Below are 19,031 nucleotides of genomic sequence, written 5' to 3' on the forward strand. Positions count from 1 at the left end.
TACTGCTGTCCAGTGAGAAGTACGAGGAGCATGCATAAATTGGCTTACTTGGCTTACGGAAAAGGTGATGTCAGGACGAGTGATTGTGAGATAAATGAGTCTTCCCACAATTCGTTGATACTTGCTTACATCGGTTAGCAACTCTCCAGACAAATCAAGTTTACCTTTGCTGGTAACTGGATTAGCAATGGGCTTAACTTGAAGCATTCCAGTTTCCTTGAGGAGATCTAAGACATATTTCCTCTGATTGAGGAATAAGCCTTTGCTGGAAGATGCAACTTCTATACCGAGGAAGAACTTTAGAGGACCCAAATCTTTAATAGAAAATTTCTTGGATAGAAAGGACTTTAACCTGGCTATCTCCATTTCATTGTCTCCTGTGATGATGATGTCATCAACGTAAATAAGAACAGCCACAGTTCCTGAGCCTCTTTTCTTAACAAACAAGGAGGAGTCAGCACTACTTCGTCTATATCCTGTACTCTCAAGAACCGAGCTAAGCTTAGCATACCAAGCTCGTGAAGATTGCTTTAATCCATATAAAGCTTTGTTAAGTTTGCAAACCATTCCTCTTTGGTTTTCTTGAGGATGTCCTGGAGGAATCGTCATGTAGACCTCTTCCTCTAATTCTCCATGCAGGAAAGCGTTTTTTACGTCCATTTGATGTAATGACCAACTATGGTTGATAGCAATGGACAAGAGAACACGAACAGAGTTCATTTTAGCAACGGGAGCAAACGTTTCTTTGTAATCAACCCCATAAGTTTGTGTGAATCCCTTAGCCACAAGCCTTGCTTTGTGTCGTTCAATGGACCCATCACTGTTAAATTTTGTTTTGTAAACCCAACGACATCCCACTGGTCTTTTTCCTTTTGGAATCTTGACAATAGTCCAGGTGTGATTATCATCAAGAGCTTGCAATTCTTCCTTCATGGCCTTCTTCCAAATGGTTTGTGTATCAGCTTCTTGAAAACTTGTTGGTTCTGTGGTATTGTTAATGCAGCTCACAAAAGCAGCATGAGAAGTTGAAAGATTAGCATAAGAAAGGTACATATCAATAGGGTACCTTGCAGCTTGATAAGTAACGAAGTCCTTGAGCCTTGTTGACTGTTGTCTGATTCTATTTGATTTCCTTACTCCTTCATTAGAAGATGTACTAGAGATACGAGCTTCTTGATGCATATTTTCTGGAATAGGACTTAGTGGTTCTGCTTCCCCTTGATTATGTTGTAAAGACATGGAGCTTTCATCAATGATTGGCAATGGGACTTGATCAAAGGAATGCTCCCCCTGAGGTTCAATCTCCTGCGTTTTCACAAAGAAAGACTTGGTTTCATCAAAGATCACATCACGAGAAATCATAATCTTCTTGTTGATTGGATCATAGCATTTATATCCTTTTTGAGTAGAAGAGTATCCAAGAAATGCACACTTGGTGGCACGAGGCTCTAGCTTATCTCTGTGAGAAGCTTGAATATGAACAAAGCATTGGCAGCCAAAGACTCGTAAATGAGATAAATTCAGCTTTCGCTTTTTAATGATCTCAAGTGGTGACTTAAATCCCAGAATGCGGCTTGGAAGCCTATTGATGAGATAAGTTGCAGTGGGAACCCCTTGTGACCAAAAACGTTTTGGAACATTCATTTGAATCATAATTGATCTTGTCTTTTCAAGAAGATCTCTGTTTTTTCTTTCTGCCACCCCATTTTGTTGGGGTGAGCCTACACAACTTGTTTCATGCATTATCCCATGTTCAGTTAGATATGCAGAGAAGTTGTTGGATAAAAACTCTGTCCCATTGTCTGATCTTAAAACCTTGATAGGCGCATTGAACTGAGTGAGAATCATATGATGAAAATCTTTGAAACAAATGAAAGCTTCATTCTTTGATCTTAATAGATACAGCCAGGTTGCACGTGAGAAATCATCCACAAAGATCACAAAATATTTGAAACCATCAAATGAATCAACAGGAGCTGGTCCCCATAAATCAACATGAATTAAATCAAAAGGCTTCTCTGTGGTGGATGATGATGGTGCAAAGGGCAGTCGTGCTTGTTTGGAGTAGTGACAGGTTTCACAACTAGCAGAGCTAGACTCTAGAGAGGGAAACAATGAATTCAAAACACGAGCTGAGGGGTGGCCTAAGCGTTGATGCCACAAGCTATCCATTTGTTGAGAATTAACTTGAAAAACTCTTGAGTTGTTTATTTGCTGATTCAGCAAATACAGACCATTGGAATAAGTTCCTTCACCAACCTTCTTCTTGGTGACTCGATCTTGAAAGATCACAGAATGTGGAGTAAAAATTGCATCACAGTTTAGCTCATTGGTTAGCTTCCCCACTGATAGTAATTGAAAAGGAAAAGAGGGAACAAAGAGAGCTTCAGTAGTTGAAAAGCCAAGTGGGTTGATGTTTCCTCGACCAAGAACGGGAACTGAATGCCCGTTAGCAACAGAAACTGTCTGATTCGTAGTATGGAAATTTTGGAGGCAGCTTTTATTGTTGGTCATGTGATCCGTTGCTCCAGAGTCCACAATCCAGATGTCAGACTTCACATTATGAGAAATAGAAGAAAAAGCTTGAAAAATACCTGGCGCAAGAGAAGAGGTGTAAACCTCAGAAGTGTCATTCTCAGTTTTTTTAAGCTGTTGAAGTAGCTGTGTGAGCTGGCTTATTAAAGCTGAAGAACTAGTAGTAATTCCCACTGTTTTGTTGACTTTTCCAAACTTTGGTTTCAAGTGTGGATGGAGAATCCAACACTTGTCCTTGGTGTGTCGTGCCTGTCCACAATGATCACAAGATACTTGGATTCGTTTGCCTTTGAAAGGTTGTTGCTCACAGACTATTGAGGAAGATGAAGCAGAGGCAAGCTTCCTTTGATATTCTTCCATTTGAACTTGATCAGAAGAAATAACTGGGGATCCTTAAGAATCTTATTGCTCTGATACCATGTAGAAAATAGGAAGCTATTTAAGCTAACAAAGATCGACAAAGGTATTTATGTGGTTCAGCTGGAGATATTCCATACAGAGACAAAAACTCAATAATGTCATAGAGAGAACAGGGGCCTCTCTTGGTACAAATAGGAAGCTGGATACAGCACCCAACCAACCAACATAAATGCCTCAAAAGGCTACAACTGACAAATGCCTCAAAGGGCGCAAACTGCCTTTCTGGTTTCAAGAGAATAATAATAGAGAAATTGGATTATTATTCCAACAGATGACCATCACACTATGCTTGCATTTATTTATGTATATGAGAAGGGTAAAGGAGAAGCTGGTCAGATTTTCACATTAAACCTTAGTTGTTTAAGAAATAAGAACCTAACATTAAAGGAGTATCAAAAGAAGAAATGACATGCATCACATTGTTCACATGCCGATGTCCTTGTTGCAAGGTGATTAAATTCATGTCATTTGGCTATTCGTAAAGAACTTCCTAGCTTGCATCATATTGTTTACATGCCTAATTCCTTGCTGCGAGTGATTAAATTCATGTGATTTGGTTATTTGTAAAGAACTTCCCAGCTTACTTTTCTTCAATCTAAGAACTAGACATTTATTGGATTTTAAAAATTTGAATTATGAAGCCGAGTTAACACTCTCCATCACAATGGAACTCCTGCACCTTGCAAATCAATAAGGAAGTCAGAATGATAATTGAAGGTTTTGAACGGGACCTACAACTACAATTCTTATGGTATCATTTTAAACAACAGTTATAATAAAAAAACTTAAATTGTTAGAAAAGAACTAAGAGCATGTCCAAAAGATTATATAAACCATTATTCTTAGCCATTATTTTGTCTTAAGAACCTGCTCCAACAAATTAGCTATCAACTTAGCTATTATAGAATTTACTTTTCGGCTAGCTAAATATGGCTCGGAGGAGAGAGAAAATAGTTAATAGAATTTCCTTTGTTTTTAGCCTTGGTGAGAATTTAGTTGATGTTTTTAAATAAAGAAAATAGAGAATATTGTTGAAGTAAAATTTCCATAGTTAATCAAAATAATTTTCTCGTCATTTTTGCTCAATTTAGTAGAACACTCTTGGAAGATGCTCCAAGAATGTATATCAAATCAACACAAAACCATGCCAATGACCCACCACTTTACACTTTATGGCCACGAGTACAGTAAAATGATATCCTTCCTAGCTTTTTGGACCACAATTACTCTCCCATATTACATTTTCTAGTACTCGTGCTATCATTCTGGACTCTGTGTCAATCACATCCCATCTAACCCAACAAAATTTCCTACACATTAGTCCAGTACTCTCACTTATGGCCTATGATTATGGGTCTCACAAGTCTATAATTGACATTCAAGTAGAAAATGTTGGGTCATGAACTCTAATTCAAGTGGCATTAGGGTGGAATGAAAAAGTGATAGATCTTTATGTTTAAATCTCCTTGTTTTTTGAAAAAATAAAAAGAAAGTTGAAAACCCATGTGTGCATGTTGGGATCCAACTAGTATACATTCAAATTTCTTTAGGAAATCAGCAGCAAGTGGCAGCAAGACAGTGAAGAAAATGCTAACTTGAATGGCATGGATGAGATTGCAACTATGACTAGTATAAAAGCAACAATTCAGAAGTTTCCATCACCATGCCTCAACACATGCCTTTCCAGACTACATTGACACCGCATAGTATTACACACCATGATATATTTACGCGTGAGACTATGAGCAGGTACCGAATGCACAATGCTACTCAGAATCCAGATCAATTGGGCATGATCCATCATCTACATTGGCTAGAGGGTCATATAGGGGTGAGCTCGGATCTGTACAGCCCAGTACGAGATTAAGGTTGCAACGATCACCCTGCAATGGCATTCCATCCATTAAATTTAGAAATGGTTTTAACACTGGGACTACTGGGACAAAGAAAAGAATGAAGTTGAGAATGTAGACAAAATGCTTACTCCTTTAACAGTCAAATTCCCCATTAAAGTGCATCTTGTTACAACAACGCTTGTATCAGGAAAGATTGCTCTTTCGCATGCACCATCTTTACTCAACTCTTCTGTTAGACCCTGCCATAAAATGCATCTTCTAAGTACTTTCAGGATGGTCATACAATTACAGCAAAAAAAATTTTTTTGAATGCTTTCAGTTTTGTTCATTATCCTTTAACCAAGAACTTGGCTTTAAGCACCATACAAGAAACAATTTGAAGCTGAATATAGCAGATTCAAAAATTTGACTGAATGTCTTATTTCTTACCTCATTGAAGAATTCAATTGGTTTGTTTTTCAAAGCATTAGGCACTTGAAATTGTAGTCTGTAAGGACCATCCCAATCAGCTCCATTTGTAAATGAAAAGATCAAGTTCAGAGCTAGAGAATGATGAACTGTCTGTTAGGAAACAAAGTTATATGGCCAAGAAATGAAGGTGAATTAACTGAAGGATACTAACCATGCCTGGGAATGCATATTTGGATGGAATAAATTGGGGAATCAGCTTTGCCTCGACTTTTCCTAAGCATTGCCCTTGGCTCACCACCACACATTATAGGCTGATTAAAACCTCCTGTGAAGAATACAACCAAGTCAAAAGGAATGAAAGGGTGACTTAACACTTGCAAAAGCAGAGGCGAATCCAACTGTGCTTTTTAACCCCAAAACCAGAAGTGCATAACTAATCAATGAGTTACAATACTGAAATATTCAGTTGAGTACTCTTGCAGCCCCTTTTCATATACTAAAACATGATTATGAAATTCTGGACATCAGCTTTACAATGAAAAAGAAGGTTGCCACGGGGGGGATGAAATATGGGAGAATTTCGAAGCTCCAAAGCCAAAGAAGCAGCACAAGGAACCAAGACAAAACTCCGAACCATTAATTTGAGCATTCTTACAAATCTCTCATGGCTTATAAGTGAAGTCAAGAGGGAACAACAATGCTGAAAAAAAAAAAAAAAAAAACAAGGCCTTATCAAGGAGTTAATAGTTTTACTACCAATGTATTCCAAAAGTTAAATCTGTGAGGAAATGGGTAACCTAGCAGAAAAACATGAATAAAGTAACTGAAATGTGGGAGAATTTCGAAGCCCCAAAGCCCGTAGAAGCATCACAAGGAGCCAAGACAATACTCCAAATCATTAATTTGAGCATTGTTATAAATCCCTCATGGGCCCATGGCACATAAGTGGAGCCCAGAAGTTCCAACAATGCTTGAACGGAAAAAAAAAAATATCAAGGACTTATTAGTTTTAGACTACTATTGTAGTTCAAAAGCTTATAACCATAGGTGAAGAGAAGAGGGAACAACAATGCTGAAAGAAAAGGAACTTATCAAGGAGTTGTTAGTTTTAGACTACCATTGTAGTAAAACAAGAACTTAACGTGTAGGGCCTCATTCGGAATGTGAAGATGCAAACATAGCACATAGTTAACAAATGATAGGGGAGTGGGTATGAGAGGTTTCAAACACAGAACTATCAGATTACCCTTCTACCCCAAAAGCTTAATTTATTAGGGAATGCACCCACCCGTATATTAGACTAACAAAAACATAGTTCATTTGCATTTTCCAGGGTATTTTAACCAAGTAAAATGAATTTTATATAATACAAAAAACTGCTCAGATCTTATAAGGCTTTAAAGGAATTCAAGATAAGTAACATTTTCCAATTCCCATTTTTATATTGGATGATTTACTATCTATAAAAGAAGCTATAGACTATAATATGGTTTGCACTCATAGGTCACATGGACATGGTGTATTGAAATGTACCATTAAAGGCAATCCCAAATTCTTCATTTGGAACAAGTTTATTTGCGGCTGGGTTGTAGAAAATCCTTAGCTTTTCACCCTGCAAAAGTTTGTGATTGAATTTATTGTAAGAAAATGACAATTAAGAAAACCCAAGTAATTCTGCGCCAATGCCATACTTACAGCCGTAGGAGGAAGACCGTTCGTGGTTTTCCAATATACAGGAGCCCTCCCAAGTTCAAACATGGCCCATGAGGGAAGTGAGAAGCTGAAAAAAGGGAGTTTACATTTTTAATCTTAACATGATTCCAATTCAGCCTCTTAAGGAAGAGGCAAAGAAATGTTTTGATAGAAAGAGAAATCCAGTTGGTCATGGCCAGCAGTATGTTAATTCAACCTCAGCATGCTGCTTGTATGACACTTTATCAGAGGATGCTTCATTTCATTATTTTTAGCTCAAAAGGACTAAAAATTCAAGATTTTATATTAATACTAATAATAAGTGAATATAGTTGTGCAATTACAGCTAAAGGACATTGAAAACTCATACTATCTACCCAAAAGAAAAAAAAAATCATACTCTTTGACTTCCTCCACGGGAGTTGTTGCAACAGTTGCAACAGTTGCTGCAGCACTAACTTTCCCATTGACCTTGACAACTTTCTTCCCTTTTAAAGGGCCCCTTGGAAATGAAGAACCCCAAAAATTGCTAGCTGCATTAGATTGTAGAAGTGTTATGCATTTGAAGTCTTAAAACAAAGTCTCATGCTATTTTGTTATCAATTATTGAGGTACGACCATTGGATTAATCACTTGTCCAACTTGAACTTAAGTCTTATGATGCAATGATTTGAACAGAAAACATAAATTTATTGCGATGCAGAGGATTAAAATACAACTCCAAACCTCATCTCAAATGAAGATACAAGATACTTATAAATATTTATGAAATGATCTCCAAAGTTTAAATGTCATATGTTAGGAAGGGAATAACTGATAAATGGTAATATTTATCAAAAACGGAAAGTAAACTGTGTTAGAAGAAATGAAGAATCGGGTGCATCAAGAACATAGCAACATGTTTAATATGGCATTCACAAACAGAAAAAACAAAAAAAAAGAGTAAACAATTACACCTGCTCAAATTCAGATAAACTCTGTGATGGTTAGTAAATTGAGTTTCTTTTTGGCCTGTTGTTCTTCTATTTTATCATAGGCAAGCAATTGGGCTGATATTAGATGAATTTATAATGGCATCTAAACCTAAGAGATTGAGGTAAGGTTAAAAACACTAATCGTTATCTCTCTTTCAAATTTCAGGTATAGATAAGATAAATGATATCATTTGAAAGACAGGCAAACATGCACACAGACCCACTTCAAAACTGCTTTCAAAAGTAATGTTCTAATTGCTATCCCTCCAAGGTAAGTTAAAATTATTATGAGTAGCAAACTAGCAAGAGATGCTTGTACACAACTTCAATACAGATGCTTTTGACAAGCACTCTTCCAGAAATCACACATTACACATGCTTTTGACACCAACCCATGAATAATTATAGTGCACACTATCCACATTTCTTTGAGGAAAACCAAATAATTAGAAGCACTAGCAGAGACAAAGAAGGATAACCCACCAAGAGTGTTTGAAGTAGGTGGACTTGCTTTGCTGCCAAAGATGGATGGCCTGGTGGTCTGAAAAGATTGGGTGGCAGACGCAAAGACTGACCCATTTGTTGCCGCCATGAATCACACCTTTCTTGCTTGCTCCAACTGCCAATACACACACCAAGAAGAAAGAAAAAGTTGTAGCTTAACTCATCAGTTGGGCAAGAATACAGTGGAGAAAAAAAGAGAGCTTTAGATGAAGATAAAAAGACAAATAGGAAGCCAATCAATTACAGACACAAATTTCAGAGATTCCAAAAAAGAAAAAAATCTAAAATGGGGATAAAAAATATCTGGATCCTATACAACCTCGTTACCTCACAATCTGAACACAGCCCAAAAGCCCAAACCCAAAACGCCGCCTTATCTAATCCTTCTTTCTTGTCTCTTTCTCTCATTTTCAGTCCACAATTAGATTTCAACAAAATCTAAGAAATTTGACTCCACCACAAAGTCACGAACCCCTTACCCCACCAGAAACCCCAACCCAAATTCTGTACATTCTTTTTATTTTAAAAAAATATTTGCTAGTTTTTGTTAAAAACTTTATTCTGTATCAAACCACACAACTACTCAAGCCTCCTCCTCCATGGATTTGATCAAATCACCACCATCCAATCCCAAAACCCACCATTGTTTCCCTCTTCACCGCACGTTTCACCGGCCAGGACGGCCTGTATTGGGTCTCCGGCAGCTACCTCAGTGTCCCAAGATCCTAAATTTTGTTCATAATGATTCAAAACAATCAGAACCCAATAAGCTTTTAACAAGCACAAAGCTCTTCACCCATTTGCTTACCAATTCTAATAGAGCAGTACCAACAATAGTTGCCAATGCAGCTTTGGCAGAAACCACAGAACCAAACCCAGAGCCAGAGCCAGAGCCAGAGCCAGTGAAGTACAAGAGAATTCTATTGTCAGATGTCATTGTGAAGAGGCCTAGGAATGTGTTTAAGGGGAGAAAATGGAGTTCAATGGATATTGCCACAGCTGGTGTTGTGGTGGCAATGCATTTGCTCAGCCTTTTTGCACCTTTTCAATTCAATTGGGGAGCTTTTTGGGTGGCAGTGTCACTTTATGTTGTGACTGGTCTATTTGGTATCACTCTGTCATTTCATAGGAATCTTTCACACAGGAGTTTCAAGCTCCCCAAGTGGCTTGAGTACTTGTTTGCTTATTGTGGAGTTCAAGCACTTCAGGTGGGTGCAATTTGAATTTGATTGTGAGGAAGAAAACATTTTATTTTTTTAAAGATTTTATTTTATTTTTTTTCTGAAGCTTTATGGTTCTGTTCTGTGATTGTTTGTGCTTTTGGGTTTGTAGGGGAGCCCGATTGATTGGGTGAGTACACATAGGTACCACCACCAATTTTGTGATTCTGAGAGAGACCCACATAGCCCAACTGAAGGTTTCTGGTACAGTCACATGAGTTGGCTCTTTGATACTAATTCTGTGGCTGAAAGGGTATGCAATTCTGTTGCTTTTTCTTTTTTTCTTCATTAGATTTTATACAAATACAGATACAGTCTATGTGTTCTTTATGAAATATAGTAGTTTTATTAGTTTAATTTGACATTTGCAGTGTGGTGAAGCAAATAATGTTGGAGATTTAGAGAAGCAGCCCTTCTATAGGTTCTTTCAGAGAACTTACATTATTCACCCTATTGCTCTTGGAGTCCTACTATATGCAATGGGAGGATTCCCTTTCCTAGTTTGGGGAATGGTAAGGATGATGGTCCTTTGGTTTTTGCTGAAAGCTCTCCCATCCAGTTTTGGTTCAGATAGCTATTTTGTTCCTCAAATTATCTAACAGTCATAGACATCAACGTTTTGCAAATTACTATTGCAGGGTGTGAGGATTATTTGGGTATACCACATTACTTGGCTGGTTAACTCAGCTTGCCATGTTTGGGGAAAGCAAGCATGGAGAACTGGTGACTTGTCCAGGAACAATTGGTACTACTATCTATATCTCTGTGCATTTTCTCAACCTAATTGGTTGGATAATTGTCTATGTGGGACCCTTTGGTAGCTAATCCACCCATTTTTGTTCATGGATTTGGGCAAGGTTCAAGAATTCTTGAGCTGAATTGCCTAGTTAGATGGTTTATTCTTAGAATCTTGATTTGTTCAGGTGGGTTGCATTACTAGCATTTGGAGAGGGTTGGCACAACAACCACCATGCTTTTGAGTACTCAGCTAGACATGGCTTGGATTGGTGGCAGTTTGACATGACTTGGTATGTTGTGAGATTTCTCCAAGCTATTGGATTGGCAACTGATGTGAAGGTACCAACAGAGGTCCAGAAACAAAGGATGGCTTTAAATTAAAGGAAGCTTGTAGACCATTTAAAAGCATGCTTCAGATAGGTTCATGCTCAACTTCAGGTGCAGCTGAACCTGAAGTTGACTCCTTTAATGACCATCAGATCAGTTGTTACTCAGTCAGCCAGAGTTTCTTGTAGATCATGAGTGTGTTTGAGTATTGACTAAAGTCCAAAGGGACTCAAGAAAAAGCATATATATTCTTCATTTTTTAACTAAAGTCCAAAGGACTCAAGTAAATATTACGAGAGATATTATTCATCCATACAATAATTTTTTTATGTCGTTAAGAAGAATGCTCGGGTAATTAATTAATTAAATGAGTTTATGATGAGATCTATTATCTTCTCTCTCATGATGGATCTCATTTATTTATTTGATTGTTGTTGAGTACAAGATTGGTACTCAATTTACCTAAGTATTGTCCTTTCTTTTTGTTTTTGGCCAAGCATTGTTCTTTCTTTAATACGTCCCAAAATGGATGAGTCTTAAGTGATACAATTTTGAGTACCAATATAGGTCAATTTAATTTGTTTCAACTCCAAAAGAAAAGAGTGTCATTCATCATTCATGTAGACTACAGGGATCATTGAACTTTTCACTATCTCGAGCAATGAGTTTCATTTCTATTATAATATAAAATCCCCTAATGACCACCCCAATGGCTTTCTGATGAAGTGGTACTCTAAGCTTAGGTACACTAGGTAATATGTTGCTTGCTCTATTATCGATATCAACTAATTGGGAAATTAGGAATCTTTTTGTACTTGAAAGCTGAAAGTGTAAAAAGTTTTAGTAATAAGACAAAAAAGAAGAATGTGTCTTGAATGGATAAAGGTCATACTAAATAAGCACGGGAGAACAAGAAGCATGGTCCTTAATTCCTTATTATATGGTTATAAAGTCTATGCTTAAATATTATATACTATAAAGAAGCATTTTCTGTACCTAGAAGCTAAAGTTTTCATGGGGGAAGTAATCCCATAAAAAGTGCTTCCTATAAAGAAGCATTTTCTGTTCCTCACCCAATGCTCTGCTTACGTCAATACAAAGCAAAAGCATGCCTTTTTCTTCATTTCTAATGCTTTCATGGGTTTAGCTAGGCTCTAATTCTATTGCATTTGGAATTGTATTGTAAAGTGATTAATTTTGGCATGTAAAGTGATAAATAATGTTGGCATGCTAGTTAGCAGTACAAAAGGGTGTGTTGCACATTCATACAATATACAATATTGGCTGCACAATGATAAGTACTTGTAGAGTTTTTATCATCCCAATTTTCTTGTATCTCAAGATTAACATTGCCTATAAAAGAACCAGAGATTCGGGAGTGATGTTAGTACGTACTATTCCTCTTTTGGGCCAGGGAATGTAGTATATACTTCTATTAATAAAGGCAAAGCCCAAACAGTACAACCAAATTACAAAATAAACTGCTAAAATGGAAACTAAACCAACAAACTAAACAACATAAGGTTCTATTCCTAAAAATAAAAATATCTTTTTTTTGGTAAGTAAAAATAAAGATATCTTTACAAAAACAAAAAAACTCCGAAAATTAAATAAAATTTATGTAATTCATTTTTCAAAAAAAGGAAGGCCTCTATAAAATACTATTATGATTGTTCTTGAGGAGAATCAAGTCGTGTAACCGTTTCAAATCCTCATATTTTTTATTTAAAAAAAAGGCTAAAAACTCTACATTGTTCTAGACGAGAAACTATAATAATTTGCCTCATGCCTTGCTTTGTTTTCCAGGAGTTAAGATTTTTCGTAACTAGCATTTTTTTATTTAACAATTAATTAAAATAAATAGAAATAAAACAAGCAGAAAATCCAAATAATTTATGCATAGATGAAACTAATTATAAAATCCAATTTGGTATAATCTAACAAGACTAAGTACTATCCAAAGATTAAATAATATATGATAGAGTTTGCTTACGTCAAAGCATGCTTTCCATGTGAGCAATCCGAGGTAGTTATTAACAAATTAATCAATTAACATGCTTCTCTGATAAAAATAGCATTAACCCATAATCTAGGTTATATAGGATGCATGGTTCGTGCACACTTTGTAAAAACTAAAAACTATGTATACCATTTCGAGACACATGTATATGCAACATAAAATAATTATATATATTCTCTTTTGTTCTTCCGTTTTGTTTTGGTAATTATAGTTTCATTGAATGAATAAAACCCTTTTCTTAATTAAAGTTTAATGAAACTTTAATTGGAAGGCACACACAGAGGAAAAAGGGTGAACATTAGAATGGTCCATTGCATTTTTATAGTACCTTGTCTATATATATTTTTTTTTTGGTGGCATTCTTTGGTGCATTCAGTTCTTTTCTTTGTAGAAGTAGAACTAACACCATTCACGAAAACAATCCATCCACGTTAAATTACAGGGATAAAGCGTCACTATACCTGATAAGAAATAGTGAATCCTGAATTGCACCACATTAATGTTACCACTTATTTTAGGGGAGAAATGTTTGGTAATATTTCTTTTATTAGGTAATTCAAAATTTTTATTTAATTTAGGGGATCCAAAATAAAAAACTGAAATAATTACCATCCGTCACATTTATTGAAAAAGCTTTGCAGTCATTACGGCATTATGTATAGGTCCAAAAAATAAAGAGGCATCATATACACTTTTGGAGTTTTATGAAATTTGAAATTCATTGGTAGCTAATGAACATGAAAGAGAAGATCCAGTTACAACTTTAAAAAAGATCACCAGAAACTAATTAGCCAAATCAAATGGACCAACATGCATATACGAGTGATGCATATACGAGTGGTTCTCTTTTCTCTCTCTCCTACAAATAAAGTGACGCAATAAGAAAACAACAAAAATGAGGTGATGGCCTTTAATTGTGTGCTTCATGCTACTGAGTACTGACTGGGGGCCAATACCCATCAGTCATCACCCCCTTTTCAAAAGTCCCTTCATCATGCTCTTACAAATCCCATTCTTCAATTCCCATATAAAGGATAAAGTAATATACTAATATTTGAGTGAATAAATTTTAGTACACGAAATTTAGTGAGTTGAGCACTATTAAGTATTAACCAACTCAAACATTACCCATTTTGCCAACTATCAAGCCCAGATTTGTATTTGTCACTAATAGATGTGCATGAGAGATTTTTCAATGGAGTAGTCATACCATGTATATGATGTGGTCCTAATTAATATACCCGGCATGCGTTTTTATTCAAATATAATTTTTTTGCACAAATAAAATGCATGACATTATAACTGTTGGGGGTGGTACTGGTACCATACACATGGTAACGTACTTTTTCTATGTGCATTCATAGCCTTGTTTACCGGGGGACTCTTTCAAGTTTCACCTCCCATTCCCAAGTCTCACTTGCAGATCGCAGACTCCAATTCTGCAGAGGTAGCAGTGACCCAAAAAGAGCACAACAACCAGCCAACGTTTTCTCAAGAAAGAGACAGAAAGAGTACGGGAAAATGTGAACCAACTAATTTTTTAAAAAAGGAAAAGGAAATAAACCAAAAAGGTAGTTTGCATTTCTTTCAATTTGATTTTTTAAATATTAAATTTGTTGTTATAGTATGGGTGTCTGGAATGGAGTGAGTGAGTGACTGACAAGTTACCGGCTGCAGGCAGTTGTCGGGTGGGAGTGAGGCTTCACCGCCGCACCAACCTGGCAGAACAGACAGCATGCGCGGTGACTGGTTACGGGGACAGCAGGTCACCACCTCCCTCACCTCACACTCACAGTCTCACTCGGTCTGAATGGGTTTTAATTACTGAATTGGGTTTGTGGTTTGTAGGCTGGTCCGGTTGATACCCCACATTCGCCTCGGTATGTCCCACATTGCACGCTCTGTGAATTGTGAAACCACAACACTGTTATGTTATGTTATGTTATTCATTTCAGGCTTTGATTTGAATTGAATATAAACTGTTTGTTTAATGTGGGCACCAACCTTTAAATCCCAGGTGGTATTTAAGTCCCAGCAAGAGCACCAAAACCCTAAACCCAGAAGCTGGTGAAGCAAACAAAGTCTAATTGTTGCGGTTGTGGTTCTAATTTCCTTGTTTGTTTGTTGTTGGGGTTGAGTTCGTGTTTAGCCAAGACGGGTCTGCCAGTGTGGATGTTGGGGTTGGGGACTGCTGATCAGTTGCGAGCAGACATGAATCGTCTGCTCGCAATGCTCTTTCATCAGGTCTCTACTTCTTCTCTAGCTAGCTGCTTGCTGGTTTCATTTTCATGATGCATATAAAATCGTAGTCCTTGTGATTGTAATTGGAGATGTGGGTATGTTTGTTTTTGTTCTTGTGTTGATGTTTAGGGAGTGTTGGATGAGCAATTCTTGCAGCTGCAGCAGCTCCAAGATGAGAGCTCCCCAAACTTTGTTTCTGAAGTTGTCAACATATACTTCCATGAGTCTGAGAAGCTCTTAAGAAATCTCAGAGGACTATTGTGAGTCTCTCTCTCTCTCTCTCTCTTTCAGTCATTTGGTTGGTGAATTGGTATATATCTGAATAATGGGGCAATGGGGCTTTTTGGGTTGATGGGTTGGTGATGACCATGAATGTGAATATGATGATGATGAAGATGAGTTGCGTTGCAGGATGGATAGGGAGTTTTCGGACTACAAGAAAGTGGGAATCCATTTGAATCAGTTCATGGGAAGCAGCTCAAGCATAGGTGCCAAGAGACTCAGAAACGTATGCATTGCTTTTCGCGCTGCTTCTGAGCACAACAACCGTGCTGGGTCGGTTTGGTCACCCTTTTCTTCTCCTCATTTCTCGTGTTTTCCCACATTTAATTATTTCATTCCTTTCCCACTTCCTCTCAAACATAACTTCCTCTTCTCAAATATCCTTAACTCTCTCTTTTTAATTATTAATGAGTAATAACTAATTATTTAGGCCATGTTATATTATCAAAATGATAATTTTAGTCCGATATTAAAATAAAAATTTGAATAATCAATGGTACAAATTGACATTATAGCATGACAGACATTATTATATTATATATATTTCACAAAAAGCATGAATATTGCTAGCCAACAAGGTATTTGATATTATATTTATATGTGTGGGTTGGTTTGTGTACGTAGGTGCTTGAGAGCTTTAGAGCTGCTAGAGCATGAATATTGCTACCTCAAGAACAAATTGCATGAATTATTCCAAGTAAGTACAAACTAATTAAAGTAGCACCAATGATCCGTTATCGAAAAATGATCACATATGTATATATATAGAACTGATTGTAAGAGCATGAGCATCTTTTCTTATTAATTATTGTTATCCTGGTTTGACAATGCAGATAGAGCAACAAAGAGTGTTGGCAGCTGGGGTTAGGTACCCAATGCAGAATAATTAAAGCAAGCAGTAAGAGAGCCTTAATTTAAACCCCATGCACCCATCTAGCTAGCTTGTTGGTTGTTTCAGGTTTTGCTCAAAACCAAGCATATATATTGATGACCCCAAGTAGGCAGCAGCACTAGGCATGCAGTAGGAGCTAGTAGTACTTGCAGTACTTGCTGAAGAAGAAAAATAGAAAGATGTTAGATGTTAGATGGAGCTCATGATCATCATGTTTCATGCTTCATGCTTCATGCATGGTTAATTTATGTCACTACTGTTTGGTGTTATCTACCCACCTGTACGTACTGCATGAATGAATGAATGAATGAATTTGCCTGGTTGTAATTTTGAATGAAAATGCATATATCATATATTCATATGTGGCTGTTGCTGATTCTGAGCATCGTATCCATGTTATAATGAGTTTAAAATATCTGAGTTGAATGAGCAAATATTTATCTTGCCCGGCCAACTATCAATTGGGGAATGGTACTTTTAGCTTTGTGAATGCTGTTTTTAATATGATAAGATGGTTCAATCTATCAGTCAATCAATTCAATAAGAGAGCCTTGTCAATGTGTCAGCTGGGAAAGCTTCTCTATCTTTGAGCATACAGAGTGCAGTCAAAAATGTGGACCAAGTTTCCACACCCAGCCAGAGTACTACTGTACTCGCACTGCTTAGCCAGATAAATGTGCGGCTGCTTGATTGATACACTCATCCAACTGTGGTACTTTTAGAATGCTCCACAGCCTCCACTAACCTTTTTCAAGTTTCAAATAAATAATAGGCTTATTCACACTGTTGTCCCTGTAAGATACACTTTTTTTCACTTTGTCCCCTGAAACTTAAATCCTCTCAGTTTGCCACTGAACTTCACAAAGTTGTTACAAAAGACCCTATGCCGTTAACTCTGTCAATTTTTCCGTTAAAATAGCTGACATGGCACTTATATGGCATGAGTGAGACCTTTTTTTAGTTATGTAAGATCCATGTAGACAAGCAAAATTATAAAAAATTGACATGGATCTTATTATTTTTAGTTTAAAAATTATTTTTTTTGTCCACATGGATTTTACATAACTAAAAAAAAGTCTCACTCATGCCATATAGGTGTCACGTCAGCTATTTTAACGGAAAAATTGACAGAGTTAACGGCAAAGGGTCTTTTGCAATAACTTTGTGAAGTTCAGGTGGCAAACTGAGAGGATTTAAGTTTCAGGGGACAAAGTGAAAAAGTGTATCTTACAGGGAACAATGGTGTAAATAAGCCTAAATAATATGGCATACAAAATAATCTATGGATCAAAAATTTTTATGGTAATAATAAAAATGTGAACCCGTCAATATCAACGCCATTAAAATTTAATTATATGTTTACCATACCAATGCGATTAAAAAATGATTATATGTGTTTACCATACAGCAGTTATTAGAAAATATTCAAAATTTTCTTTCTTCGTAATTATGATAAGAGTTTTTCAATAATATATTCAACTAGCTAGATGATAATATCTGAACTTTTAAAATAAGTGTAATTTTTCATACCACTTCTAATTATGATATGGTATTGAATGGAACTCTCCTCAGTCACTTTTTAATTATGATGTATTATACTTATATGTACTTATGGAGAGGGGATATGTCTTTTAACCAAAGGGCAATGGCACTTTACTTGACTTCCCTGGTCCTTTACCCTCCTTCCATATTTGATTCATGGGTGGGGGTTGTCTGAGATATATGCATATCCAATAATCGATCATGAGAAAGAAAAAAAAGTAGAAAAAGACACAGACCAATGTAAATGTCATCGCTTCCGAGTTCCGATACAGGCAGCAAACCAAATACAAATTTTTTGAATATCGATTAAGGTGATAAAATTTCATTTATCTATTAATTTTTTATTTTTTTATTTCTAACAGGTAAAATACTACCAAATATTTATCAGTTGTCATAGTATTTATGCCCAAAATTTGAGAGAGATTTTGACGACAAAGAATGAAATAATTTCACATCAATAGAATCTCACACAGTGAGAGTTGATTTGGCTCTACCCGGTTTGCAATTACTTTATCTTATTTGTTAAGTTTGGTTGTGTTATGTTCTTTGGCTCCCAAAGTGGTATGGCAAGGGTGTTAGTATTTCCAACATCTGTAAGCATACACCAGTAATGAACAGATTCAAGCATTGTATCATTGTTATATCAATAAGTAAACACATCATATATGAAATAGCTAACCAGATGTCGACATGATGCAGGGGGTCTGAATACGATGTTGTGCAGCAATAATCTTCCAGTCAGCACAGCCAGGAAACTGAAAGCCTCTCTCACAATGGAACTTAGAAATATGACTTGATTCCTGTGTGACTGGGGACTATTACTTATATAGAGAAATCAGAGAAATCCTAGTCCCTTCCATTAAGGGATTCTAGCAATTCTATCTTAATGTAACTCATATATAAATCCTATTCTGAATATAACTTTGCTTATGCATAAAGGCCTGTAGTCAACCGAGTCTTCTTTATCCAATTAGGATTAGGAATCCTTGCTGGATTGTGCTTACAGTCTTGGTATTGATTAATAATTCTGTTGCTTGTCAATTAAGCAATGGTAAGGTATTAAGAACAATGCGTAAGTCCATTAATTTCTTACATTCTCCCACTTGGACAAGCATTGTTCTTAACCAATATGCTTACTCATCACTTCAAGCAATCTGCAATAGCGCTCAGAATATTTACAAAACTAGACTCAATTCAACTATGTCTAAGTACATCGTCAAACATCAGACTACAAGGTGTAACAGAGCTATGAAAAAATGCTCAAACTCCTTATAATCACTGACATTCGCAACTGTACTTGACAAAGTCATCAGCAAAGTATAATATTTAGTTTACAAGATACCAGTGCCTTAGTCGTATCTTAACTTGTAAACTTGG

The 19,031-nt window shown here is 36.4% G+C and overlaps 3 protein-coding genes across 3 annotated transcripts; 2 read left to right on the top strand and 1 right to left on the bottom strand.

Annotated features, from left to right (window-relative positions):
* Nucleotides 1-4,463: 4,463 nt before the first annotated feature.
* On the bottom strand, nucleotides 4,464-8,639 carry PIFI (post-illumination chlorophyll fluorescence increase). The gene is made up of 8 exons (XM_086238886.1): nucleotides 8,372-8,639; nucleotides 7,315-7,447; nucleotides 6,918-7,002; nucleotides 6,756-6,834; nucleotides 5,434-5,547; nucleotides 5,241-5,353; nucleotides 4,940-5,050; nucleotides 4,464-4,838 (listed from the first exon to the last, which is right to left on the bottom strand). Exons 1-8 carry the CDS (start codon nucleotides 8,478-8,480, stop codon nucleotides 4,722-4,724), a joined length of 861 nt encoding a protein of 286 aa, XP_086095012.1. The 5' UTR covers nucleotides 8,481-8,639; the 3' UTR covers nucleotides 4,464-4,721.
* Nucleotides 8,640-8,800: 161 nt separating this feature from the next.
* Nucleotides 8,801-10,988, top strand: FAD5 (fatty acid desaturase 5). Its single transcript, XM_086238885.1, has 5 exons — nucleotides 8,801-9,600; nucleotides 9,725-9,865; nucleotides 9,984-10,124; nucleotides 10,251-10,357; nucleotides 10,536-10,988. The coding sequence occupies exons 1-5, from the start codon at nucleotides 8,992-8,994 to the stop codon at nucleotides 10,729-10,731; spliced, it is 1,194 nt and encodes a 397-aa protein (XP_086095011.1). The 5' UTR covers nucleotides 8,801-8,991; the 3' UTR covers nucleotides 10,732-10,988.
* Nucleotides 10,989-14,869: 3,881 nt separating this feature from the next.
* HP6 (histidine phosphotransfer protein 6) lies at nucleotides 14,870-16,110 on the top strand. The gene is made up of 5 exons (XM_086242310.1): nucleotides 14,870-14,941; nucleotides 15,068-15,198; nucleotides 15,350-15,493; nucleotides 15,845-15,917; nucleotides 16,054-16,110. The coding sequence occupies exons 1-5, from the start codon at nucleotides 14,870-14,872 to the stop codon at nucleotides 16,108-16,110; spliced, it is 477 nt and encodes a 158-aa protein (XP_086098436.1).
* The last annotated feature ends 2,921 nt before the right edge of the window (nucleotides 16,111-19,031 follow it).

This window comes from Dryas octopetala, chromosome 4 (genome assembly GCF_963921425.1).
Source record: "Dryas octopetala chromosome 4, drDryOcto1.1, whole genome shotgun sequence".
Classification (NCBI taxonomy): domain Eukaryota; kingdom Viridiplantae; phylum Streptophyta; class Magnoliopsida; order Rosales; family Rosaceae; genus Dryas; species Dryas octopetala.